Source organism: Neolamprologus multifasciatus, chromosome 3, assembly GCF_963576455.1.
Source record: "Neolamprologus multifasciatus chromosome 3, fNeoMul1.2, whole genome shotgun sequence".
NCBI lineage: Eukaryota > Metazoa > Chordata > Actinopteri > Cichliformes > Cichlidae > Neolamprologus > Neolamprologus multifasciatus.
The window spans coordinates 45,970,008-45,997,431 of record NC_140441.1 but is presented as its reverse complement, the minus strand read 5'-3'; the positions used below and the strand labels follow the sequence as shown (position 1 = coordinate 45,997,431).

At 44.0% G+C, this 27,424-nt stretch overlaps 2 protein-coding genes across 4 annotated transcripts; both read right to left on the bottom strand.

The window, feature by feature from the left end:
* Positions 1-14,072: 14,072 nt before the first annotated feature.
* Positions 14,073-20,967, bottom strand: taf6l (TAF6-like RNA polymerase II, p300/CBP-associated factor (PCAF)-associated factor). Of its 3 annotated transcripts, none has more exons than XM_085145769.1 (12): positions 20,874-20,967; positions 19,935-20,092; positions 19,754-19,840; positions 19,509-19,659; positions 19,350-19,400; positions 19,090-19,184; positions 18,947-19,021; positions 18,493-18,713; positions 18,081-18,213; positions 16,965-17,093; positions 15,741-16,237; positions 14,073-15,659 (listed from the first exon to the last, which is right to left on the bottom strand). In XM_085145769.1, exons 2-12 carry the CDS (start codon positions 20,070-20,072, stop codon positions 15,326-15,328), a joined length of 1,911 nt encoding a protein of 636 aa, XP_085001895.1. In that variant the 5' UTR covers positions 20,073-20,092; positions 20,874-20,967; the 3' UTR covers positions 14,073-15,325. The 3 variants fall into 3 exon arrangements, with proteins under 3 accessions (XP_085001895.1, XP_085001886.1, XP_085001904.1); XM_085145760.1 differs by lacking the exon at positions 20,874-20,967 and adding an exon at positions 20,597-20,863; XM_085145778.1 differs by lacking the exon at positions 20,874-20,967 and adding an exon at positions 20,597-20,863 and having other exon boundaries at positions 15,750-16,237.
* Positions 20,968-21,312: 345 nt separating this feature from the next.
* Positions 21,313-23,745, bottom strand: cth1 (cysteine three histidine 1). The gene is made up of 2 exons (XM_085145799.1): positions 23,570-23,745; positions 21,313-22,464 (listed from the first exon to the last, which is right to left on the bottom strand). Exons 1-2 carry the CDS (start codon positions 23,576-23,578, stop codon positions 21,586-21,588), a joined length of 888 nt encoding a protein of 295 aa, XP_085001925.1. The 5' UTR covers positions 23,579-23,745; the 3' UTR covers positions 21,313-21,585.
* Between the last annotated feature and the right edge of the window lie 3,679 nt (positions 23,746-27,424).

Here is a 27,424-nt window from a genome sequence, read left to right as displayed (position 1 = left end):
GGTACCATAGTGTGACAAAGACGTCTTTAACAAAGCTGTGTTCATTATTAAAAAGAAATGTAGCGCTGCCTAGCTCAGTCACACCAAACAGCCTGAAAAATCATAAAAGGCAACTAAATAGATGAGTGCTGAATTCTGTCCCTGGTTAAGAATAACCCTTCACAACATTTCTAAAAGAGGTAGACCTATGAGTACAATCAAGAGACATCTTCACAAATGGAAATGCAGAGAGTTTGCAACAAGGTTTAAGCTACTGGTTCCACTTAAGAACAAAAAGCCCAGATCAGACTTTTAAAAACATCTAGAAAAGTTTGCCCGGGCCTGCAAAGAACTTCTTAAGACAGATGAAGCCAAAATGAACTTGCACCAAAGTAAAATATTAAATATCACAAAGGAAAGGAGAAGCTCAAAATTGAGGCAATGTTATGGCATGACTGCCAGTCGAAGCTAAAAGTAGTATGCTAATGACCCAAAGTATACTGCAAATGCAACTACAGAGGTTCCCAGAGGAAGGAAAATTATTTTTCTCTCTTTTTTTTAATGGAAATGTCACTCACCTGATCTCAGAGCATGTTTTTCATTTTCTGAAAACATAACTGAACGCAGGGAGACCCAAGAGCAAGCACCAACTGATGAAGGCTGAAGCAAACATCTGGCAGAACATCAGAAGGGAGGAATTACAGCATTTGCTGATGTCCATGATATTTACAGTCATTGACGGCGAGGAATTTTCATGCACGTATTAAAAGGAATAGTTTGCCTATTTACCTTTGATCCCCTGAAGTGACCTGCTTCAGAAGAACATTGCTGTAATTCCTGAACACTTAATGTAACAATGATGTAACAATTTAAATCGTTGTCATCAGAGCTAAACATTCTCTTCAAACACATCTTGATTGTTTAAAGTTAAAATAAAGGAAGTGTGTCATTGTGAACCTAACTGTAGCTGCTAATTTTCCAATGCTTTGGTGAACCTACAGAAACTGTCAGTACTCTGGTACAACCACATACAGACTCATTCACCACAGCCTGCTGATTGTAATGGTTTCCATAAACCATTTCAGTATTATTTGTAGTATTTTGAAATTCTACTGTTGAATAAGAGCTCACTAAAAAACATCCAAGAATTCAAGCTCAAAATGATCATAACATATACTTGGAAACTTGTAGTAGAGCAATCAGATCCCTGCTGCACGCCTGCCTGTGACCTTTGTAAATGTAGCCTGGCTAAGCCAGACACCTGTGAGCTGTCTGTCAGAAGCACGCACTGAAATACTACCGTTACAAAACATCACACTGTCCTCGCTGCCATGATGCAGCAGTTTACATTTCAGTCTCAGTTACATCGACTCTAGACAGCACAATATGTTACAGAAAGATAAAACTGAAAATCCTGCTCTTTAGCTCCTAAATTCTCTACTATGTGCATCCTGGAAATGTGAGCAGAGGAAGGAATTCAAGCATTAAAGTTGGAAGCAGGAAACCAAAAAAATTAAAGATTTTAAAAACTATTACGACTCTAAAGTCAATGGGAGCTGCAGGATTGTCTGTACTTGACATGCTGTCTCTGAGGATCCTAAATCGGGAACAACAGTTGGCTGTGGTATTTAATCCTGTGCTCCGAATGCCCATCAGAAGGCTGGCATGACCATCAGTCATCTGTGCGTCTCACAGCCGCAGCACAGCTCAACACTGATCTCATGACTGCAGGGAAATGACAAAGGAGGCTTTCAGCATTGAGTCAGCTGAACTCAGTTTCACCTTCAAATGTTTCCACGAGTCTTTTTGTCTAGTAGTAAAAACAACAACAAAAACATTTCTCTTGCTCTAAGTGTATCATGTTAACATGTTTATTAAACACTGTCTCATGCTGACAGATCCAGATTTTATATTTAGTTTTGGAGTGACTGAGTGAGACCCTCTTCTTTATGTGGGCAGCAAAAAACACCTATTATGTTTCAATGTTAGGGTAAAGACATGTGTTGAGGTTCAGGATGTGTTAGGTATGGAAACGCTGTAGTGCTGTTTAAGATGACAGTCTCCAGCAAATTAATGTAGAGTCATGGATGCACAGCTGGGTATGAGCGTGTGTTCCTGAGGAGAGGTGAGAGCTGACCAGCTTGGCACGAGCTCAGTTTCAAGTCTACAAATACGTCCACAGCAGGAGGACACAACAGCCCTCTGTTCCAACTCCAAGAAAACCAGCCTGCACCTTTCAGCTGCTTCATTAAAGGGACATTCATCCGAAATGTAAACAAGTCTTCAAACCAAACAGTTATATGTTCTTTCACCAACAAAATGTATACACAACCAAACACTGGGGTTTGTGTCCTCGGTTTATGTTGAAGTTACCAATATGTTAACCTCCTCCTGAGCAAACGGGGACAACGCCAGCATTCCCCTTACTGGTTATAGAAACTACCAGTGGGGTTATCTACATTCTGTTTCCCAAATGTTCCAAAGAAGAAAGACCATTGGATCACCATGTTGTTCCTCATTACAGTCATTTATGATAACATGCTTGTCATGTTGGGTGGCTGTAGCTCAGGTGGTAGATCAGGTCATCTATTGATTGGAAGGTTGGTGGTTTGATTCCTGGCTTCCTCTAGTCTGCATGCCAAATATCCTTGGGCAAGATATTAACCCCAAATTGCTCCCTGATGCATCCATTGGAGTATGTGTGAATGTTACTTAGAAAGCACTTAGAACAATGTGCTTGTGTGAATGGGTCAATACACAAGTTGTGTATTGTATGTGCTCAGAAGAGTAGAAAAGCGCTATATAAGAACCAGTCCATTTACCATAAAGATGTGGTAACACTACAAATTCTCATGTATGAAAAGAATTTAGATGGAAATGTCTATTTTAGAATAAAACACAAAACCCATGTGTCAGAGCGTGGTTTGTGGCGCGAGTGCAGAGGAGGGGTGGGGCAGCAGGTTGAGGGGGCAGGGCAAGGCTGGTAACCCTCCAATCATGTCTGTGAAGATTCTCGGTCATCCAGGTCATGGTAATCTAAGCAGCTTGGAAAGAAAAGTGTCTGCACTTCTACAAGTTTCTTGAAGACGTTTCACCTGAGAACCTTCTTCAGTTCTCAGAGCAACTGGTGGACAGTCCCAGATTTCTAAGCCCTACTGGGAGGTCGTTGACCCACTATTGATCATCTGCCTAATCACATGAGCCAAGGTGTGAAAACAGGTGTGGGTCACTATCAGCTGAGGTGAACCGTTGTAAGAACTTGCCCCAGCCTATCATGTGACTTACTGAGATCAAATGACCCAGGATGTGAGTGGGCGTTAAGGCGTCTGAGGATGGATCTCAAAACTGGGTTATAGCTGGCAGACAGGTGGTATTGTAGGACACCCCCTCTGTGGCTTACAACCATATTCGAACCTTTGCTGATAGTGACACACACTATCAGCAAAGGTTCACACCTCAGATCATGTATTTAGGACCCATGTCAATAGTGGGTCAGGGTTTAAAAGTCTGCCAAAGGGGTACAGGTGTGAGTATGGGGAGTGAAATACATGGATAAAGCATTTACACTGAAGGCTGCGTTAGCTCCAGCGCATCCCTGATTCTGGGAGCTGATTGGCCCGGGTTCAGTAGGTTAACGGGGCTGTGTGTGCGGGTGTGTTCACAACTAGCAGGGACATGCAATGTTTGTGTTGCGCTCAGCTTGACACCCACATACAGGAAGACCACACCCAGCTGTTGATGCCAGAAGCTGCAAAAAAAAAGAAGCTGAGATGATTTTCCAGGTGGCTCATTTGAACCCCGTGCCAGGTCATATAGGATATGACAAAACTCTGGAGTGAAGGGGGAAAGGGTGCAGTCCACGAGGGCTGTGGGGTCAACGGCTACTAGACCGTCCCACCATATCAATGTACTGGAGCTGCAGGCCGTCTTCCTGGCGCTTTGGCACTTTCTGCCTCGACTGCAGGGGTTCCACGTGATTCGTCTCCTCGGTCAGATTATCAGGACGGACAGCATGGTTGCGGCGGTCTATGTGGTCGAACAACTCTGCCATGGCTTCAGGTGCGCAGAGGTCAACCTCTTTGCCTCCATGGAGTCAACACACTGCCTCCTGTTTGTCTCCTTAAAGGACACGACCCTCTCTTAGGGTGGGATGCCCCAGGCTCTCCTGTATGCCTTCCCTCCTTTCTCCCTCCTCCCCTCGGTCGTCCACCAGGTCCAGACCGAGGGGGCAAGGCTGGTCCTGGTGGCCCCTCATGCCCTCAGTAATCCCGCACCCCCTGGATGGATTCCCCAGTTTGAGGGATCTTCTGTCCCAGGGGAGCAGGTCACTGCTCCATCCCTTCCCTGGGGAGGTGCGGCTGACGGCCTGGCCCCTGAGAGGGAGAGGCTCCATGCCTTAGGGCTGCCTGGCATGGCACCCAGCCCCTCATCTGGGGTGCTGGGTACTCCTAGGCAGTAACTTAAAACAGTTTCCTCGGTCGGTTGGCTTGCGTGCTGACAACGAGCGGCTTCTCAGCTGCAGTCCTTGGGTCTTCCAGGACTCGCTCGGGCCAGTCTTGCATCTGTTAGATCACAGCTGACAACACAAAGTAAAAATGAAAAACCAGCAGAAAGAGACTTCAAAACAATCTCCACGGTGATTCTACTGCAAAAACACGACCAGATAGAAACAGAGGTTACAGCCTGACTGCTCATCAGTTTGTTATCTGATGAAGTTCAACACCACAAGTGACGGCTCACTTTATCGAGGTGCTGGGCTGGGGTCAGTATTCACTCAGCTTTAACATCACTCTGGATTCTTGGCTAGCTTAGCATTAGCATACTGTCTGTGCAGGTGTTTGCGAAGAGCCGAAGTTGTGCTAACAATGCAGTTGTTTCTGTCCTGGAGCAGTCTCTATTTTACTATCACACTTGCCTTCCTCCCTTTTGTCCTCCGACACACAAACTGAAATCATCTGATTTTAGCGAGAGTGTAAGATCCAATAAGCGGGATCAAATAGCAGGCAGATTAATGATTCCAAGAAACTGGAATACTTGAAACCGGTTCTCTACCAGATCCAGTTCTCGATTTCCATGCATATTCTTTACTTTTTCTCCTATCTTCATGGTATGGTGCATCATTCTTATCTCTCTGCAGCTAATACAAGCTATGCACATCACCTTGTTCTTGAAAACTGGTAGCAGCACACTTCTTCTCCATTCCTCGGCCAGACTCTCCATGGTTATGTTAAACAATCTGGTTAAAAAGTCCACTGCCCTCTCTCTTGGACACCTCTGTACTTCCACACAGTACATCATCTCCACCTTTCCACTCTTCGTTGTTTTTGTGGACATCTTTACACCTTCTTAGCTGCTTTCCTCACCGTTTCAGCTCTTCTTGATTTCCAAAGTCCTCCAATAGACTACCATCCAATGCCAAGCTACATTCTCCCCCTTCTACTTAAAATGGCATCCTATATCCATAAGAGATAGTCCACCTGTTTGCATTTTCCTCCACTGCAGACAGGTTAAGCTGATTCAATGATCCTCCCTCTTCTTAAGAGCTTGAAAAGAAGGCAACTGGACTTATTTTTGAAGACATTTCACCATCCAAGCTTTTTCAGTTCCAAAACCAAATAATGAAGAGTCCTAAGCATCTCTGTAGGTTGTCTCTTATGAGGTGGTTGTCACATAGTGCTTCAAATATGCTCCCCAATCATGTTGATAGAAATTAGCCAGGATTATTACACTAGCCACTTGATTCCTCATGGCCTGTTGACTTTTGCAAATTCCCATCTCATGGCCCACACTCACTAACTTTCAAATATTAATTGATTATGAATTACATCATCAGAATCAGAATCAGAGTCGTGTTTATTGGCCAAATATATGTGCAGACACACACAAGGAATTTGGTTCCGGTAGATGGTCTCAAGCACAGCAATGTAAATCTCACACACACACACACACACACACACACACACACACACGTGTCTATATATACATTACACATGCGGTGGAATGAATACTACAGAATGTACATAAGGTGCAGTTGCAGTCTGGCAGTGGGAGCAGTGTGACAGGTCAACTGTTTAGGAGGGAGATGGCGAGGGGAAAGAAACTGTTCCTATGTTGGGTGGTCCTGGTCTGCAGGCTTCTGTACCGTCTGCCAGAGGGCAGCAGGTCAAAAAGTCTGTGTCCAGGGTGTGAGGGGTCTGTGATGATTTTCCCTGCCCGTTTCCTGGTTCTTGAGAGGTACAGATCCTGGATGGAGGGCGGGGGGGGCGCCGATGATCCTTTCTGCTGCCCGTACAGTCCGCTGCAGTCTGCTCCTGTCCTGTTTAGTGGCTGCACCATACCAGACTGTGATGGAGGAGCACAGGACAGACTCAATGACCGCAGTGTAGAACTGGATCAGCAGCTCCTGTGGAAGACTGTACTTCCCCAGTTGTCTCAGGAAGTACATCCTCTGCTGGGTCTTTGTGAGGATGGAGTTGATGTTGGTCTTCCACTTCAGGTCCTGGGAGATGGTGGTACCCAGGAACTTGAAGGTCTTCACAGTCGACACAGGGCTGTCTGATATGGTGAGGGGGAGCAGAGTTGAGGGATGTCTCCTGAAGTCCACTGTCATCTCTACAGTTTTAAGAGTGTTCAGCTCCAGGTTGTGCTGACTGCACCAGAGTACCAGCCGCTCAACTTCCTGCCGGTATGCAGACTCATCACCATCCTGAACGATGGTGGTGTCATCTGCAAACTTTAGGAGTTTAACAGCCGAGTTCTTGGAGGTGCAGTCGTTAGTGTAGAGGGAGAACAGTAGTGGTGAGAGGACACATCCTTGAGGGGCACCAATACTGAGGGACCAAGTTTCAGAGGTGATCTCCCCCAGCCTCACTTGTTGCTTTCTGTCTGTCAGGTAGCTGGTGACACGCTGAGCTGGGAGAGTTTGGAGGAGAGAAGTTCAAGCACAATGGTGTTAAAAGCTGAACTAAAGTCCACAAACAGGACCCTGGCATAAGTTCCTGGGCGGTCGAGGTGTTGCAGGATGTTGTGTGTTAGCCCATAGCGTCAATGGTTGTCTGTCTCTCTGTGATAGCCCCGTCATAGACTGGTGACAATGGACGGCTGCCAGTGGTCGACCCATAGCACCTAGGATAGGCTCCCCCGTGATAGTGATATAATCACTATAATCAAAGTGACACACAGGTGACACACATTATATCACCTCACCACAATGTGTGTATGGTGCATTTCATTACTGCTGGGTGCAAGAAATTACAGGCTTCACCTTCCACCCATCTATCCATCCATCATCTTCCACTTGTCCACTTCACTATCACGGGGGAGCCTGTCCTAGCTGCTATGGGTCGACCACTGACAGCCGTCCATTGTCACCAGTCTATGATGGGGCTATCACAGAGAGACACACAACCATTGACGCTATAGCCATTAGTAGTAGTACAAGACGTGGTTTACACATTTGCCTAAGAAGTGAAAGATCACTGCCTTGTTCTGAAGAGGAGCCAAATCCCTTTGGGGTCGTGTCAAGCCTCTGATGTAAACAACAGTCAAATCAAACATGTATAACTAAGTGAGACGCTAAAAGTAGCTTCTTTGTACTATCGTTACTCATCATGTTGTTAGAAAGGAATTTCCCAAATAAGTGTATTTCTATCCTTTCCTGACCTTGTAGTACTACAGTTAATTAATGCTTCAATCTTAAATATGACAAGGTTGATAATCAGGTGGTAGTAATTAAACCATGACTTAAAAAGCCATCCTTGAAAGAGTTAAACAGCTAACAGATCATCTGCAGAGGAATGGCTTATTGAAGAGTTTCAGTCAGGTTTCAGAGCTCATCACAGCACAGAAACAGCTTTAGTGAAGGTTACAAATGAACTTATGGCCTCTGACAGTGGACTCATCTCTGTGCTTGTCCTGCTAGACCTCAGTGCAGCATTCGATACTGTCGACCATAATAGGTGTTAAAGTAAGTGGACTAGTTCTTCTATAACATTTTTCTACTCTATTTGAGCACTGTCAGAAGGTGGGAAACTCAGAAAAGTCCCACGTCTGTACTCGACTACTCCCACACACACTAAAGAGAGGAGAGATGAGACGACAAGAGGAGAGAGAGAAAGCAGCAAATCAGCCTGAGAGGGCCGAGGCACCGTGACAAACTCGGGGTTTTGCGTCTTGCCCGAGGATATTTTTTCTGCAGACTGCACATCAGAGATAAAACCACCAACCGCCCAGTTAACAGACAAGTTTAACAACTGTGCTGCAGTGATTTGAAAAGACTCATTTCAATGGACTCCAGTTTGTTCATGTAAATGGGAGTTTTCTAATTATGAAGTTACAAATCTGTAGTTTTATTAAATAATACTGCATCAACAAAGTATTCAGCAAACTCTGCAAATACATGTGCACATGTTATATTTTTGTTTTTTATTTTATTTTAATTTGTTCATCAACAGATTATACAAACTTCTATACATTGTATTGTATGCATCTTACATGACATATTTTCTCAAACGTTTCTTTCCCGATCATTTTAACTTTTTCTTGTTAAACAAAAGACAAATTAAAATACAAAAAAACATCATACCAACACAAGAACAGAAAACTGAGAAAAGAAAGAAAGAAAAGAAGAAAAAGTGAGTAAAAAAATAAAATAAAATAAAGTAAAACTCAAATAATAATAGTAATAAATTAAAAATTAAACGCTATATAAAGAAAATAAATAAATAAAAGAAAAAAAGAGGAGGGGTGCTTAAATCCTATGCCTACCTTTAAAAAAAGTAAATTTTAAATTCTTTTCAGTCCAGTCTGGTCAGTGGATAAATTGCATTGTTCTAAGGAAAAGATTTGAGATATTCCACAAAGGGCGTCCACTTGCAGATCATTTTTACAGAACTACCTTTCACTGTGAGTGAGATCTTCTCCACCCTCAAAAATGTACGGACAGTATTAAGCCATTGCGATGCAGATGGAAGCGTGGGAGATTTCCAAAGGAGTAAAATACAGCGTCTAGCAAGAAGGGAACAAAAAGCCAAGATCTCAGTTTGCTGCGGAGTCATATTAAGAGGAGACTTTGGAACTCCAAACATGGCGATTAGAGGATCTTCAAGGATCTGAATTCCAAAAAACCCTGAAAGTACAGAAAAGAAATCACAAAACTTGGACAGAAGAAAAACACATGGCTTAGATTGCAAGGGCAGGTCACGTTTATAACTGAAGGAAAAAGTTTAGATAAATGGACTCTGTTTATTACTTTAAAGTACAAGCTGTAGCACATGGTGTACTTGAGCGCATGATGAGATTCACCTTATCCCAGCATGATTCAAACAGTTCAACACCTAATTCACGCTCCCAGGCGATTTTACCTGAAGAGTCAGATTCGGTCACCATAAGCATTTGATGTATATTTGATAGAGGTGATTTTTGATTAGGCCTCACAAGCAGAAGGTCAACCCATGGAGGATCAGCAGGGAGAATTGGGAAATTTGGACACAGTGATGAGACACAGTGTCTAATTTGCAAATAGAGAAACAAGTGAGAAGGAGGTAGGTCACATTTTGAGCTCTGTGAAACTAAGAAGGACATCGTCTTTGTAAAGGGCTCTCATGGTCTTTGTGCCTCTTTTGTGCCAAATCAAATAGGCAGCGTTAGTAGTGTCAGGGGAAAATAGAGGATTCCTTAACAATGGTAACCTGGTAGATGGGGATATGAATTTAAAATGCAACCTGAACTGAAATCAGATCTAAAGTGTAGAGAGCACCACAGGATTTGAAGCAACAGAAGATGGTTTTTTTTTTAAATTCATTATCAAGAATAGCATAAAACATAACAAACAAAAAAGAAAGGAAGAAAGAAAAAGAAAAGAAAAAAACCCAAAGGGAATATATTAAAGTCATTATATACCTGTACAAATACACATATGGGGTAAAGAGGAGAGAGAGAGAAAAAACCCCAAAAAAACAAAAACAAAACAAAAAACACACACACACAAAAGCATATTTCCACTCAATTACCCACAGATTTAGAAAGAGAAAAAGATAAACTCCAAGAATGAATTGTTGTCCTTTATGCTTACTTCCTATTTAACTGAGAACATCTTAATCACAACCACCCCCCCTCAACAGTTGGGACAAATCATTTGGAAAATAAGAACGCAAAGGGGACCAAACATTGAGAAAGAGACCCTCATTTCCTCCTAAAATATCAGCAGTTCTTTTGTGAGGAATAACTTTAAATAATTCTCTGTCCCACAAAGTCACAGAGGGAGGTTTATCCTTAACCCAATTAATGAGAAGACATTTCCTAGCTACCAGCAATAGTTTGTCACACAATTTGCGCTGCAAGTGATTCAATGTTACTTCTTTTGAGGGTAGGCCAAGAAGAAAATACCCAGATTGTTAAAAATATTACTTAGTTCTTCAGATATGAAGCTCCAAAATCTTTTGATTAATTTACATTCCCAAAAGTAATGAAAAAAAGTGCCAGTTTCTTTTTGACATTTACTACAAAAATGGGAAATATGAGGTGAAATCTTATGCAAGACATTAGGAGCTATATAAAGGCGATGTATGTATTGTATTGGGTTTCTCGCAACAGAAGATGTTTTAATAGGCAGTGATGAAGAGATAAGGGAGGCAGATGAAAAGTATGGAGAAATTGATTAAATTTCAAGTTTACACCAAATCAGGTTGGGTGAATTTAGCCAGTAGGTTATGAATATGTGAAGACCAGTAGTACATTAAAACATTTGGTAGGAAAGACCCCCATTAGAGGTAAACTGTTGCAATAAAGAGAGCCTCAGTCTAGGGGCTCTTCCAGTCCACAAAAAATATTTTTTTTATTTTTAATCACTCTACAAGAGCTTTAAACTTTCTTCACTCTGTCACTGTGGGATGTTGTTTGTGGAATTTTGAGGTGAAAATTAATTTATTCCATTTTGGAACAAGGATGTAACATGTGGAACAAGTGACACGAACAAGTTCACTGTGCTGAATTTGCAATTTTCATCAAACAGGAGCTCTAAAAAAGAAATAAATAGTATTTAATTATTGTGGTAGTTTCATTTTAATGGTAAGAAAATGAATATTAAAAAACACATTGTATAAAGGTTGATTTGTACGTGTGGCGGGGTGTAGGGAGTGGAGCAGGGAGCTCAGGGGAGGTCAGCTGACACAGCTGATACTGACTGCAGGGTGAAGATGATGATGGAGCTGGATCAGCACAAAACTGCACAGCAGGGGTTTGATAATGATTCTGTTAAAGGCAGTCAGAACCATAGTCACCACCACTAACACACTATGTCCTGTACATGCATCTTGAGAGAAAGTCAGGGTCAGATGAAAGCAAAGTTTAGTGCTCTGGCATCGACTCAACTCGCCACATTTGGGGAACAGAAATGCTGCACGTGACCCAAAGAACAGCATCCCAACAGTCAAGCATTCAGGGGGGAAGCATTGGTGCTGTTTTCAAGGATACAAGATAAGTTCACCAAGAGACCAGCGGGTGGAGCTATTTATCGTGAAACCTTGGATGAGGATCATAAACTTTATTATTCCCTAAGGAAATTATGTGGTTGCAGTTGCTCCAAGACAACAAGAACAGTAACAGACTGGAATAAATGAAAGAGTCGAATATATTACAAAGTTAAAATATAACAGAAACTCTAATACATGCTAATAGCTCAATTATAAATATCCAGAATATTACAGAGATTAAATGTGTATGATTGACATTTTCCTCTGAATGTGCAAAGCGTGTAACTCTCGCACTGTTGATTAGATGGAGGATTGATGTGAACTCCAACCTCCTTGCCTCAGCCACAACACTGAAGATGCGTCTCTCTTTTTTTGCACAGTCGAGGAGCGTATCAGGTCACATTTCACTGCACGTTATATCTGTATAACCATGCACGTGACAAATAAAGAATCTTGAGTCCAGTATGACCACCAAGCACATGAAGGTCAGTCAAGTGGCAGCCAGGAAACCTACAGGACTGAGAGTCTGTGAAGAGGAGTGGGCCAGAAGCTCTCCTGAGAGCAAGCCTGCTGACCAACTAAGGAGAAGTTTGTATTCATTCATGTTTATTTGAAGATCAAAACCACATTTAACACTATGACATGAAAATCAATACTTTCTTGTTATGTGTTTTTCTGGATGTGTGGTTCATATTGTGTCACTCAGAGGCTGTTCATTCACGAGTGAGCAGACTCACAAATTCAGCAGGGGGGTCATTTATATACACTTTCTATATAAACAGTAGAGTTAGATCAGTTCTGGTGCATCACAGCTATAAAAACGGTGCTTGGTTGGAATAATGACACAATGGTCAGCACTGTTGCTTCGTAGCCTTGCATGTTCTTCCTGCGTCTGCACGGCTTCTCTCCGGGTACTTCGGCTTCTCCAACAGTACAAAGCAAAACAAAAAATAACCTAAATAATAATAAACAAACATTTAAAGTTAAATTCGAACAGATTGCCATTAATGAAGGATTAAATAACAGATATTACAGATTTTTAAACAAGTACAGAGATTTGCTTAAAAATCTGGGGAGTAAAAATAAAAAGATTTAAGAAATATAAAACTACCCAAGTAAAGTACAGGTACCTGAAAATTCTACTTAATTTATAGCAACAAAGTACATTTATGTGCGAAATAATAAATCTAACATTAATAATGTGTTTAAGTCCTGATTTTAGCAGAAAGGATGATACAACATGGGAACAAGTTCATGCCAAGGTGTAGCAGAGTAATGACCAACCAACAGACTTAACAGACATGCGTGCTGCTAATTGGGGGTAACTGACTCATTCGGTGAAGGGGAAATGAGTGCAGATGTTGTACCTGCTGGTTTTAGCCCTGCTGACTGAGTAAAATGGGTCGTTCCAGACGCTGCTCAGAGGGAGAAAGAACTTCGATCAAAAAGTTGATTGGAGAGGGGAAAACATACAAAGAAGTGCAGAAGATAATTGGCTGCTCAGCTAAAAAGATCTCAAACGCTTTGAAATGGGGGGACGCCGAAAAACGTGGTAGAAAAAGGAACGATGCCATCCACCTGGATCATGGAATAACAGGAACGGCAAAGAAGAATCAAGTGATCAGCTCCAGAGCCATCAAAGATCGACTTCAACAAGCAGAAGACGCCTATGTGAAGCCAGAAACGCTCATAAAGTACCACTGCTGAAAAGAACACATTGATCCGACTAAAGAGAAGTGGTGAAATATTCTGTGGACAGACAAGCAAGAGTGTTCTCATTGGGCGTAAAGGCCGCCGACAGTTCCTGAGGCGACCCCCAACCACAAGCCAGAACACAAGCCACAGTACACTGTGAAGGTTGTAAAACATGGAGGTGCAAGCACAGTGGTTTGGGGATGTTTCTCATACTTTGGAGTGGGGCCCATTTATCACATAACGGGCACCAGGGACCAGTTTCAGTGCCTAAAAATACTGGGAGGTCATATTGCCTTACACTGAGGGAAAAAATGCCCTTAAAATGGGTGTTTCAGCACAACAAGGACCCCAAACACATCAGCAAGCGCACAACATCCTGGTTACAGACCAAAAAGATTGATGTCATGAAGTGGCCTGTGCAATGCCCGGACTTCAATCCGATAGAGAATTTGTGGATTGACCTCAAAAATTCTGTTTTTGATGCAAAACCAAAGACTGCAGAAGATCTGTGGAGCGGAGTCCAGTCAGCCTGCAGTTTCTGTTCGCAGGTGTCAGTGGACTGCATGCTACACAGATGTAAAGCAGTGATCAGAAATAGTTCAGAGCTTAAAGGAAGAGCTAAATCCTCATTTCATTTTCAGTTCATACTGGAAATATTCCAGTTTGTACATGAAAATGTTGACACTGCTATTATTTTGAACCTAATATTCTTAATTGACAGTTAAAAAAAGAAAGACAAACTTGTTCATGTTTTCATTTGAGATTCAATGTGCACGGCTCCCAGTGTCTTTTTGCACAAATAAATAATGTATAATCTTCTGCTGTAAACAAACTGCTTTTGTGTTGTAGCTGTATTTGTACTTTACTTCTCACCTCTGCAAGGAAGATAATGACGTTTGCATTTTCTCTCGTCTTCAGTTGAATTGAACTATATGACCAGGAGCTGCTGGATGTCTGCGATGTTTGTTTTTGTCTTCTTTACATTAAAGTCAGTTTGGCTCGACTGCACTGACAGACCAGAAACTATCACACTGGAAGGTAAACACTCACCTTCTTCAGAAGCAAGAGGAACCAATGCAAACGATGGTGTTTCAGACTAAATCAGGTCACGCTGGTGCTCGGTGCCAGCACAGAACAGTCGTTTAACTCCTACCCCGAGCGGGCGCCCACGGGAAAAACAACATATCAGACACACCTGCTCTCCTTTAGTCTACTTGATGCAGTTTCTTCATAGAAAAGTTAAAGTAGTATCTGTTCAAAGGGTAGCATGTAGCATCATAGCTAATACACCAGTAGTGATCTACAGTGGGAGGCAGCACAGATGTGACCTCTGACTCGTCTCCTAACATCAGCAACAAGTAAATATTTATTCAGTCTATGAAAAACATTCATTAACAACACATCCCATCTTGCTCCAACATTGTCCTCGGCAGGTATTCACTCTGATGAGTTTAATCGACACTAGCAGAAGCTAAACAAGAGTTTCAGGAAAAGTGGAAAAAACAAAATGATGGAAAAACGTGTCAACTTGAAAGATTTATTTAGGGAAGATCACAGTTCCCTCTCTGCTCCACACACATCGCAGTATTTTGCCCATTCTCCAATGAAAGTGCAGCAGACACGTCGGTCCTGTGATCCAGATGTACTGGTCCTGTCATGCATGCAGCACATCCAGCTGTTGCTTTTTACAGGGACCAAAACTGACTTTGAGTAAACAAACAGATTTGTTACAAGAATAACAGATTAATTAAAAAATGAAGCAGTAATGAAATATTGGCAGAATGATCATTTGGCGACTGCAGTAAAGATTTCCCACCAGCATGAGTGTGCTGAGGCTAAACAGGCCCAGCAGTAACTGTGGAGACGTGCAAGGCAGCCAGAGGCCCACCAGGCTGTCACGTGTCACATTTCATGGTCTTATTCCCAGATGCTGACATTGAGATATTAACTAGCTGTTTAATTAGCATGTTTAGAATCTCATTGGGCCTCATCTGCATGTTCATACATGTGAGTGTCAGCTTAGCCCTGTGTTGCCTCTTTACTGACAACATCCCCTAAAACTCCAGCAGCTTAATCAGAGCAACGTGTGCCTGGAAGAGTCTGCAGCAGTCAGACTAATGTTAGCTCATACAGTCTGTGACACACACACACACACACACACACGCACAAACACACACACACTATAGAGGCAGGTGAAGGGAGTAATGTGAACATGTCCAGCGACGTACAGGTTTGCCCACCCTGCCGATGACGGGCAGCTTGTGTGCATAGGTACGTGGTGGAACAGCAGGAACAGGCGGAGTTGTTGCAAACATTGTTTGGAAAGGGCGGCGGCCTTGACAACGCTGACCCATTTGCCGCCCGCCAATAAGAAAGGAAAATGCAGGAGGTGTGGTCTGCGGTGAGGTGAAGCGAGCTTTGGGGAACACCTCACGAGACAGACCAGCTGAACGTTGGCGTGAACACGACGAGGAGGATTTGGAGCGCTGCATAGACGAGGCACGAGGCACAGCCCTGGGTAGACACAGAAATAAATCAACACAAACACACACACAGACACACAAAGATAGATAGGTGCTCCTCTGGTTGCTTTACCTAACTGACCCTGTGCCTGAAAGACTCGGCGGAGGTGGATCAGTGCGCGGACTCCCGTCCTGTCTGGGGCTGATGTTGAGGTTGGCGGTGAGCTGTGGCATCTTCCGGGTGGTGTCGAGGTTGGAGGCGGGGCCGGGAGGTTCCTTCCTGGAGTCACTAAGCTGGGATGGAGTGCAGGGCGAGTGGGTGCCAAATCCTGGGCCTGTGCTAAAGCGGACAGCCAGGCTGTCGCCGAAGAACGAGTAAAGCTCACAGTACATGGCGGGCAGAGGGACGGGGGTCCACTCCTCCCAGTGACAGCCGGCCCCACCCACCTGGAGGTGGCTGGCAATTCCAAGGGCAGCTTCTGACAGAGGCTCAGGAGGTGGGCTGAGTCCCGGAGAGTTCACCCTGTAGCTCGCAGCTCCCACCACAGAACCCGGATGAGCACCGGAGTGTCCCTCTGCTGACTGCGACAGAGACAGCGCCTTCATCTTTAGCAGGCGCTCCACCGCCACCTGCAGGACAATGAGAGGAAGTGGCGACTTAGGTGGGACAAGATGAACTCAAATTATGATTTAATTCGTTTTTGATCACGAGCATCATCAGGCATAATGTCAAGATTGAGCTCATCCTTTTAGTTATCCTCAGCACAAATTTGGGGCTCAACATTTTCATTAAATCAACATTAACCACTCATCACACACTGCTTTGAAGTTCTTGAAGCGTATAGAACAATCCCTGATCCAGGGTCAGTTAACCTGACCTGCACGTGTGTGGACTGTGGGAGGAAGCTGCAGAGGAAACTCAGTTACAGAGGAAACTGTACGCAGAACGAGCCAAGCTGAGGTTTAAACCAGGAAGCTTCCTGCTGTGAGGCAACATTGCTAACCACTCAATTTATATTTGACAATAATTAGTTATTTTATGGCTCCCAGAATTAAGTTTGTATATTGTCACAAGCCGTTTTATTAGGTACACCTTGCTAGTACCAGGTTGGCCCCACTTTTGCCTTAATTCTCCATAACAGAGATTCAAAAAGGTGCTGGAGTTGCGGCACATGTGGCAACTCCAGCTCAAAGCAACATCAGAACGAAGGAGGAACAGCTGGAGCAGATGTGGAAGTTGACTCCAGTGGACCTCATTCTGTTTGTAAAGTAATTTTCTGCACTTAAATACTTCTTTAAGTTGACTAATGACAGTCTATCAGTGTCTGAAATCACCCAGAGCAGCAGCAGGACTGACCAGGATGGCTCCGTAGACCTTGTGTCCGTCAGCTTTCACCTGGGCGTTGGACACAGAGTAATCGTCTAACACAGCCTGGAGGTTGGCCCAGTACGCAGGAAGGTGTGGAAAGAGGACGCGCTCAACAGCCTGCCAGCAGAAACAGGCGAACACAGAGAGAGGAGCATTCAGGACACAGGAGGGTAGCAGTGGAGCACTCAACAGCAATAAAAAAAAAAAAAAAAACGTAATGACTAGAGCTGCACGATTTTGCATAAAATGAGAATCACGATTTTTTTTGCTTAGAATTGAGATCACGATTCTCTCACGATTTTCTTTCCCAGTATAAATATTTATTGCACTTATTAACTGCACATCAACTTCGTAACAGTTGAGACTGAACATAAAAACAATAAACAAACATAAAAACAACAAATGTCTCACATTTTGTCGTTGCTCGACGCTGCGTGTATAGAGCAGGTAGAGCAACAATAGAAAAATAGTTGCGGGACGGCACTGTGTAGCGTTTGTCTAGCGTGTTGATCATTCTCCTAAATCCCTCGTTTTGCACAGTGTTGATGGAGCCATATCTTTGGTCAGGTGATGAGTAACAGCCTCCGTAATTTCTTTGTGCCTGTTCGATGGGTATAGGGAAGCGCTGTATAAGGTTCCTGTTATTGATGTTTGGGTCGTTGACCGGGACGGATTTTCTCCTGTCACTTTCTCGTCATCCCTGACGTGCTCTCCGTTGTTTTTTCCTGCTAATTTTAGCAGCCAGCTCCTGTATCACGTGGTATAAGGCTCCGCCCTCGTCATTTGTTGAGCAGGAAGAGTGAGCGCTTGTTTTCATGCAGATTACGTCCCGGATCAAAATGCGGCACAATCGTCGTCTTTTTTTAAATCGTTGTCATTTGGAAATGAGATCGCACATAAGTATGAATCGAGATCGCGATTTTCTAACGATTAATCGTGCAGCCCTAGTAATGACATGCAGGTTTGCAAATATTTCACAGCTAAATAATCAAGATGTGAGATTTTTCATTTAGAGAATGATTAGTTTGAAAATATTGACTGAATATGGGCCAAATCTAATCTATAACTGTCAAATAAATACTAATGTAGAAGCTGTGACCATACCTTCCATCCCAAAGCATGAAGGCCCACAACAGCTCCATAGTGGGAGCACAGTGGTCTCACTGGGTCAGACAGAACCTTCTGGAGAGAAAGCAAGATCTGGTGGTAGAGACCACTGACTAGATCACCGTGAGTCCTGGAGAAGAAACACCAGAAAAGAAGAGCGACTGCTGGATTTCCATTTTTAAGGCAAACGCCGAGTGAATGTTAATATTGCCCTTAGCAACAGCCTGCTAACATTAGTCAGACTGGTAACATTGTAGCAACACAAGTTCTTTGTGAAATGATGCTCCATATTTACTGTAAAACAGGCTAACACTACACTAGCTTTGAATTCTCAACACTGATGTTAAATCCTGATTGGCTAACAATTTTAGTCCAAGTTTGCCTAATCATCCAGGGAAAATCTGCTCACCAAAAGATGTGGCTGAGGAGCAGGGCAGCGTAGTCCCTGAGAGTCCAGTGGTCGTTGAGTGGGTTGATGGAGGCTGCCAGTGGCTCTAGGATGCAGTACATGACACTGGAGACCAGGCTGCGTACATATGAGCCCAGGTACAGGTAGGGATTCTGCACCAGGCTCTTCACCATGTGCATCAGTCTGTTAAGCTGCTCCAGGTCGTGGCTTACCGACTTTACCTGGAAGACAAACCGAATCCATGATCAGCTCCTAACTGACGACATAATCAGAACCTTCGACGCCGCTCAAGCCGAGGTCACGTAGGTTACCGTGTCGAGTTAAAAGCGCTTCCAGTTATGAGATGGGTCTGATTCATGTGTCATGCTACAATATTTTCTCTTACTACCAAGCATTCCTAACAAAACTGGTGATGAGAATCATAAATGCTGATTTGTGTAACCCTAAGACTTACTCCACTGATGACATAAACAAAGTACGGAAGCAGGGCTGCAATCTTGGAGTTAGACTGGAGGTCCAGCAGAGCCACCTGAAACACACACAAGCGTTGTTTAGCCCGTTCACAACAAAAAGTCTGCTCTGTCTGTAGCAGCTTACCTTCATGAGATGAGGGTCCTCTCCTAAGATGGCCCTTGTGATCTGCTGGTAGTACTTCAGCAAGTCATCTGACAGAGACTGTACTGCAGTAGGAACTGGGACAGTTTAACACAGTCAGACAAACACTGAGATTTTCTAACAGGATAACAATGATGCTCTCAGTGAAAGGTGGAGCTCAGTTTTTAGAGTATTAGCTACTTTATTCTATCTACAGGTCCAAGTACAACAACTGTGGGTTATGCCTGCTGTGTGTGTCTCACCTGTACCCTGAGGTTCCAGGTTACCTTTACCATCCAGGTACGACACATTGACTGCAGGCAAACATGAAACATTAGTAAACTCATCACGTGAATATGGATATGACAGATAGAGAACACTACAGGATGAGCCTGCGTGTGGAACGTAGCAGCGTAGCGTACCTCGCACCATGGTCTCAGCACAGCCTTTGGGGATGTTGGTAGCCAGAGCCAGCTCGACCAGATTGACGTCCCGATCCTCAACAAAGAAGAGCTCGCCTTCTTTCACTGAGCGGAAAGGCAGCGCATCCTGGGCTCCATAGCCGCAGATGGCCTGGTCAAGAACAGAGACAGAAACATGAAGGAGTTCCCGTCACATCAGACATGCTATCACCTGAGGGAGATTGGATATGGAAATTACAAGCTACCTCCACGTTGCTCCAGCGCAGAGCTCTGTTGAAGTCCTCCACCGTCAGCTTCCTCCTCTTGGCATGTCTCATAAACTGAGAGCTGCTCTGTTGGGGACACAGCAAAACATTACCACGCACACCTAACACAAACTTCTCCCATTTTTCTATAAAGTCAGAACATGATCTATGCATCACTGACCTGCGTTGCCTCCCTGAGTCGGTAACACACGTCCTCGGCCAGCAGAGCCGCCACATCATCACCGAGCTCCACACCTGCGCCCTCCGCCATCAGTCTGACAGACTCCCGGGAAACCTCGGCGAACCGGCGCTCCTCCATGTTCACCGAAATCACTCAAACTAGCAAGAAAGATCACGTTACATTCATGCCTTCTCTGCATCTCACAGCAAAACATCGCGTTTGGCGGTCAAGCTTTACGGAACTTCACGTGTCCTCGGGTACACACTACAGGGTTAGCTAAAACATACATGTGTGCTTCCCAAAACGTTTTCTCGTCTATAAACGTCTTCACTGTGGAACGTCACGTATTTGGGACCTTTTTCAGCTGTGGCCCGCGGTTTCTCCGAACCACCGCACTCATTCAGCATGCTAACAAAGTGAACTCTGGTTTTATTCAGTTAGCTGGAAGAAACCACCGCACTTTAAAAGAAACCACGATAACAAACCTATTACACTACAGTAACGAATAAAATGACCGTTGTCTCTTTACAAATATATGTCAACTAACCGACCGGGGTTACTCCGCGTTAGCTAAAATACCATGATGCTAAAAGCTAGCATCAGAAGGACGACAGAAAATACAACACCAGGCCTTCCCAGTATCATGTAACGTTACACTTTACCTTCTGAACTGGAACAAAGGGGGATTGAATGTCTTTAGCGCCTGAAATAAAGTTCACACCAGGGTAGCTGTCCGATACACTAGCCGCTCCATAACAGCAAGCTAGCAATCATGACCAAGACATCCGCTGTACCCTTCAAAATAAGACAGCGAGGTCCAGTTTACCATCTCACAATATCGTCCTGACGAAACACCTCAGAGGTGCAATTTAACTAAAGCCTTAAAAGATTTAACTCTATGCTTATAGCATCGAGCTACCTTTACCCTCCCAGGTCTACCTGTTGACGCTCTGTACCAGGAGGTTAAGGCCAGTGATTGGTTGCCGAGTATCAGTAGACGGGATTGGTTGGTTGAAGGTTGTGTCTCTTTAATATACTTTTTAGACGTCCTATACTGAGGTATAGTATAAACATTTCAACATCGCCTCCACATTAAACTAACCCGGAAGTACACCAGCCAGAGCTGCTCATAGGCCAACTTTCAGTTTCAGCCCAAGACTCTTGTCTTTGGTCACATGAGCATGGTCCCAGCTAACCATCCCATTTATTGGAAGGAAGCTTCAGAGTTTTAAGACAGTTTCAGGAGCCTCTTGTTTCAGCAGCAGCTGATTAAGACTGACAAACGCCAGCCTCCTTGTGCTTGAAGAGGCAGCTACTGGACTTCTGTCAGTCACCCCACAACTTTAATCCAGCCCAGCCAAACACACAAACACAGCAGTTAGTAAAAAAGAAACATGGTTTATTTACAGTGCTTTGGGCAGACATATAGCCATGTACAATTAAAAAAATATTACACATATAGCTGCACCTGTAAGACTTTCCAGAGCTACTCCAGACTGATCCATGACTGAATAGTCATGTTTGCCAAGGCCTGCTTGGGCCTTCTGAAACAAGCTCAAGTTAATTAGAACATATATACAAAAAAAACCCTTGGGGTAAAGTGGGGGTAATTACATATTAAAAAAAGAAAAAAGTAGTGTTCAGCAGCAGTTTAGAGCATCCTGTTGGCCCAGATATCCTGGGCCTTTGTGTTTTCCAGCTTCTGCAGGTGGAGGGCCAGTGGCAGGAGCAGATCGTTTAAGTGCTGACTGGAGAAGGTGAAAGCATTGTGTGCTGGTGTTTCTGGGGTGGTGGGTGGAGGAGATGATGAGGCTGAAGAGTCTGATGCAGAAGGCAAACGTGAAGCGCATGTGGACAGCAACCCTTTGTGTTGACCGGAGGTTTTGATCCTGTTAGGGAGGCCGTGCTGGAAGTGACAGCGGGTTCCGTACAGGCAGAAACCAAAGGTGCTGAAGGTGCGGCACAGAGCCCCTCGAGGTTTCCACCCCTTGGGCTTTTGCACAAATGCGGTCTTTTCACCAACACTGGCCAAATCTTTACGGCCATCTTCATCTTTACCCTCCACATGCAGGAAGTTACAGCGGGTTCCAAAGGGACAAATCCCAAAGGCACGGAAGGTGCGGCACGGGACGTTCCTGCGACGACGGAGGGCGGGGCGTTGCTCTGTGGGACTGTGGACAAACAGGCAACGGTTGCCATAGTAGCAGTAGCCATCCGTGTGGTAGCTGCGACACAACTCTGTCTTGTACTTTGGATGGTGCGAGGGAACGTGGAGTTCGTGGAGGCCGTGGGCAAACTGGCAGCGCTCGGCATACTTGCAGAAACCATCATCTGAGTAACTGGTGCAGAGCTCCGTCTTGTAGCGGGTTGAGCAGACCCAGGGGATTAGTGGTGGTGAGGACTCCGTCACAGGCAGCAGGGCTTCGGCCAACGATACGGTGCTTCCACAACAGTCACCGTCAGATTCCTCCACAGACTGCATGCTGTCCAGTAGCTCAGGCGAAGGCAGAAACAAGTCTTTGCTACTGGTCTGTAAAGAAAGAAGTCAGCGTTTTAAACATGTATCGAGTTCTGCCTAGGCTTTGATATTTTTCAATGTATAGCACCAAATCACGAGAGTCACCTCAAGGTGCTTGATATTGGAAAGCAATTACAACGTCTGCTTAAAATGATGGGATTCAATGTCTAAAACAGAGTCTATATACAATGTACCGGGTTCTCCACTGACATGACAGCAGTTTAAGTGCAAGTGACAAATCTCATCAGGACACGGTCAGCATACATGAAGTCTTTCAAAAGTGACCGCAGGACACAGACCAGATGAACTGAATAACTAGCTTTGATAGGGAGCCAGTCAGCTCTTCAACTTTGCTATTCCACTTTAAAGAAAAACACACTTCCACTCACATAATTACAACCAGATGAACAGTAAACTCAAACGTAGCAGATACAAACCAGAGAACTTTTCTTTAGGACAGCCAACTGAGCGTAACTCACATTTGTTTTGCAATCTAAGCAGAGTCATGCTTTAAAACTGGCTGCACACGCTGGACCCCATGTGTCAAAGAGACCCGAGGGGTACTTCCTAAAGTCTGACCTGCATAGACGGATCCTCACCGTCCTCAGGCTGGTTACCGCAATTGCTGCAAAAGCACTGAGCTAAATAAGCTCACAGTAACTTTGTGGCAGTATGAAATTGTCTGAATTCAGGTAACTTACAGTTTAAGTCTATCAGCAGGATTCAGCTAAGGAGGCACAATTGTTGTTACTTTTATATACACTATAAAACAAAAACAAACTTAGATCTGTGGCTAAGTTAGTCCTACCAGCAGGACCCCAGTACAAGAAAAGCAACCAAGGTCATGGACCAGCACGCACTGCAACCACTTGTTTGAAAAATCAAACTAGTTTCACAAGATCCTCACAGAACAACTATTCTCACCATGGGATAAAAAGCGCACTCTGATATAAAAGCTCTGCTGGTTCACAGACCTTCAGGAGACCGTAGACCCCCGATCCTGATAACTACACACATGCTTCAATTACCCACTTCACTTCTTGAAGTGGGTAATTGAAGCATGTGTGTAGGACAAGGAGCAGCTACATGTGGAGGCGCTAAAAGGTGCTGCGGTTACCTTAAACATGGCTGCAAATGCAGAGCTGCGTGTAAGGCTGTGGGGGGTGAGAAACTGCGTCTGACGAACAGAAACCAATGAAACCTGCACCGTCAACAAGGCCACGAGCCTCCACGCGCCTGCTGTGTCCCTGGGTCACCAGCACCGAAGCACGCGCTGTGCGGCTGTCATTTAAGCCTCCGCTCACCGTCCCGCCTCTCAGCGCAAACGCTGCTCAGGTGCGCTCGGCTCTACGTCACAATGACGTCTGCAGGGAGCGCTTTGCTGTGGGCCACAAGTTTGACACCCCTGATTTACAACATACAACATTTTGCGTTCATGCAGCAACAACGAAACAGGAAGTAGTTTTTATTCCACCAGTGTGATGTTCAGACTTCAGCTGTGCATTTGATGCTAAAAACTTTAATTACATCAGCAGGTTATTGCATGAAATGGAAAATGCAGTTACAGTTAAGCTTTCTGCTCCACTTTGTTATGTTGCTGTTTTCAGCCATGGTCCATTACTGTGGATTAATGGATGGTCCATTGTATCTTTGCTAAAGGAGCAATAAAGGAAGCATTAAAGCGCCATTCCTTAATATTTGGAGTATTTGAACACCTCTTATTATAGACGCCACACAAATCCTTCTGGGTCACGTCTCTCAGTTAGGAACCTTTCTACAGGTTATTGGAACACAGCCCGTGCTCCTAAAGACGAGAGCCTGATCGCTGCTACAGGTCTGAACATTAAAGCCATCTGCAGGTCAGTGTACAAAGTCTTTGCACTCAGAGTCTAACTAAGCACCTTTGGACATTTCCTTGGGCACTGACAAATTCTCTAATGTTTCTGGTGAAACTAGTGAAATATTTCATGCGGCTGAGCTGATCTGAGTGAAAACACTGCAGAAAATCTAAAACTCTGGCACTGGGAGTATTTGTTTATGTGATGGCTCTGGTGTCTGCTGCAGGTTTTCCTGCTCCGTGCCCTCCAACCAAGGCTCTCATTATTTCCCTGTGATGCCGAAAACCAATACTTGAAAAAAGTCAAAGTTGTGCAGGCTTCTAGTACGTCACAGTAACCTCTCTCCTCCAGGAATCCTCTGATGGCACGCCCATTATTGGAAGCGTGGAGATAGGAAGAGAAAAGGAGTACAGAGGACTGATTGATCACTGAGGTGGTGTGAGGTGAACCACCTGCAGCTGACTGTGGCCAAAACAAAGGAGCTGGTGGTGGACTTTGGCAGAAATTGATCCCGACCGTCCCCTGTCTGCATTGGTGGGACTGATGTCGAAATAGTCACGTCCTACAAGTATCTGGGAGTTCATCTGGATCACAAGCTGGAGTGGTCTGCCAACAAAAAGGGCCTGAGCCAGCTTTACTCCTGATGAAGGGTCAGATCCTTCAGTGTCTGCAGCAGGCTGCTCTATATGTTCTAGCAAGTTGTTGCAAGCAACATCGTCTTTACTGAGACCTTCTGGGGTGCAGGCATCAAAAATATTTCCACACGTCCATTCCGATATACTATTTGTAGTTTAATGTCGAAATTTCGACTTTAATCTCAAAATTGACACAATTCTTTTTCTTAATGTGGCCCTAAGTGCTCTCCCACAAGCCACCAGTTTTTTGGGAAAAGCTGGAACGTGTGGAAAGTAAATAATCAGAGTTATTTAGTGGTCATTAAAATGTCCAGAATATGCAAATTGATGATTCATGTCATAAATCATGACATACTGCTTCATATCACCACTGTTTCCCGCCCTCTCAGATCCTCATCTGCTTTTCATCTTACTGTTCCTGACGTCTCACTGTGGGGAGCCTTCAGTCCCTCTGCTCTGCAACTCTCTTCCTCCAGCCATAAGAAAGCTGATTTTGTCTGATGTCAAGTTCTGTTTTGCAATTTTAACTTATTTTATGACTATTGCTCATTTTATTAATTTTGTTCTTTGTAAGGTGACCTTGGGTTCTTGAAAGGCGCCCTCAAAAATGTATTATTATTATTATTTATAGGTTAAATGAATGTGTTTTGCAGTATTGCATTGTTTATCAGAGTGCTGAATCTTTGCTTTAGCTCACATTTGCAGAACTCTGTGTCTTCTACTCTGCATTGGCCTGTTTAAAGGTCCCACTGAAGTTCAGTTTTCGCGCTTTCTTATATCAACTTCAGGCTTTTTTGTAACAATGGTGCAAAAATCATAGCAGAACAGAAGAGACTGCAACCTTCCCAGCCCCCGAGGCAGAGAGAACACCCGAGTCGCATCGTTTCTACCATGAGGTTCAGTCAGATCGAGGTTCCTGGCAATCTGCTTTTTCCTTAACCAAAGAAAGAATTCTGTGATCACCCCTTCAGTTTTCTTTCAGGGTGTTTGGGATGTTGCTAAGCTGGCCTGTGGGTTCGTTCTCTGTAAGAGTAAAAAGACTGTTTAACTACCAAAGCTGTCGGCATCTCTCGCGCTGGCTATCGCATTAACATCTCTTTAATCTGTTGCATTGCTTCTTAACTCAGATAAAACTGAGGTCATTGTACTCGGCGCTGAAAAGCTTAGAAATATGGTATCTAACCAGATTCTTACTCTGGATGGCATTACCTTGGCCTCCAGTAACACTGTGAGGAACCTTGGAGTCATTTTTGACCAGGACATGTCCTTCAACGCACATATTAAACAAATATGTAAGACTGCTTTCTTCCATTTGTGCAACATCTCTAAAATTAGAAATATCCTGTCTCAGAGTGACGCTGAAAAACTAGTTCATGCATTTATTACTTCCAGGCTGGACTACTGCAATTCATTATTATCAGGAAGTCCAAAAAACTCACTGAAAAGCCTTCAGTTAATCCAAAATGCTGCAGCAAGAGTACTGACAGGGACTAGAAAGAGAGAGCATATTTCTCCTGTTTTGGCTTCCTGTTAAATCCAGAATTGAATTCAAAATCCTGCTCCTCACATACAAGGTCTTAAATAATCAGGCCCCATCTTATCTTAATGACCTTGTAGTACCATATCACCCTATTAGAGCACTTCGCTCTCGCTCTGCAGGCCTACTTGTTGTTCCTAGAGTATTTAAAAGTAGAATGGGAGGCAGAGCCTTCAGTTTTCAGGCCCCTCTTCTGTGGAACCAGCTTCCAGTTTGGATTCAGGAGACAGACACTATCTCTACTTTTAAGATTAGGCTTAAAACTTTCCTTTTTGCTAAAGCATATAGTTAGGGCTGGACCAGGTGACCCTGAATCCTCCCTTAGTTATGCTGCAATAGACGTAGGCTGCCGGGGGATTCCCATGATGCATTGAGTTTTTCCTTTCCAGTCACCTTTCTCACTCACTATGTATTAACAGACCTCTCTGTATTGAATCGTATCTGTTATTAATCTCTGTCTCTCTTCCACAGCATGTCTTTATCCTGTCTTCCTTCTCTCACCCCAACCAATCACAGCAGATGGCCCCGCCCCTCCCTGAGCCTGGTTCTGCCGGAGGTTTCTTCCTGTTAAAAGGGAGTTTTTCCTTCCCACTGTCGCCAAAGTGCTGCTCATAGGGGGTCATATGATTGTTGGGTTTTTCTCTGTATCTATGAAGCGCCTTGAGGCGACATTTGTTGTGATTTGGCGCTATATAAATAAAATTGAATTGAATTGAATTGAATTTATTATTAAAGAGCAAAGGAACCTGCCTCACCTGGCCATGAAACTGCTTGTCAATGAGCTAATTACTTTTGAGCCAGTGCTGCCGATCAAGGTGTCACCGTGGAAACCCTCGTTCTCAACTGATGACATTCACAAGGTTTCGAGAAAATCTACTGAGCGACCATCAGCAATTAAAGCTGAAAGTCTTAACTTCAGTCACAAGCTGTTTAATTTAAAACCGTCTGTGGTGATATACAGA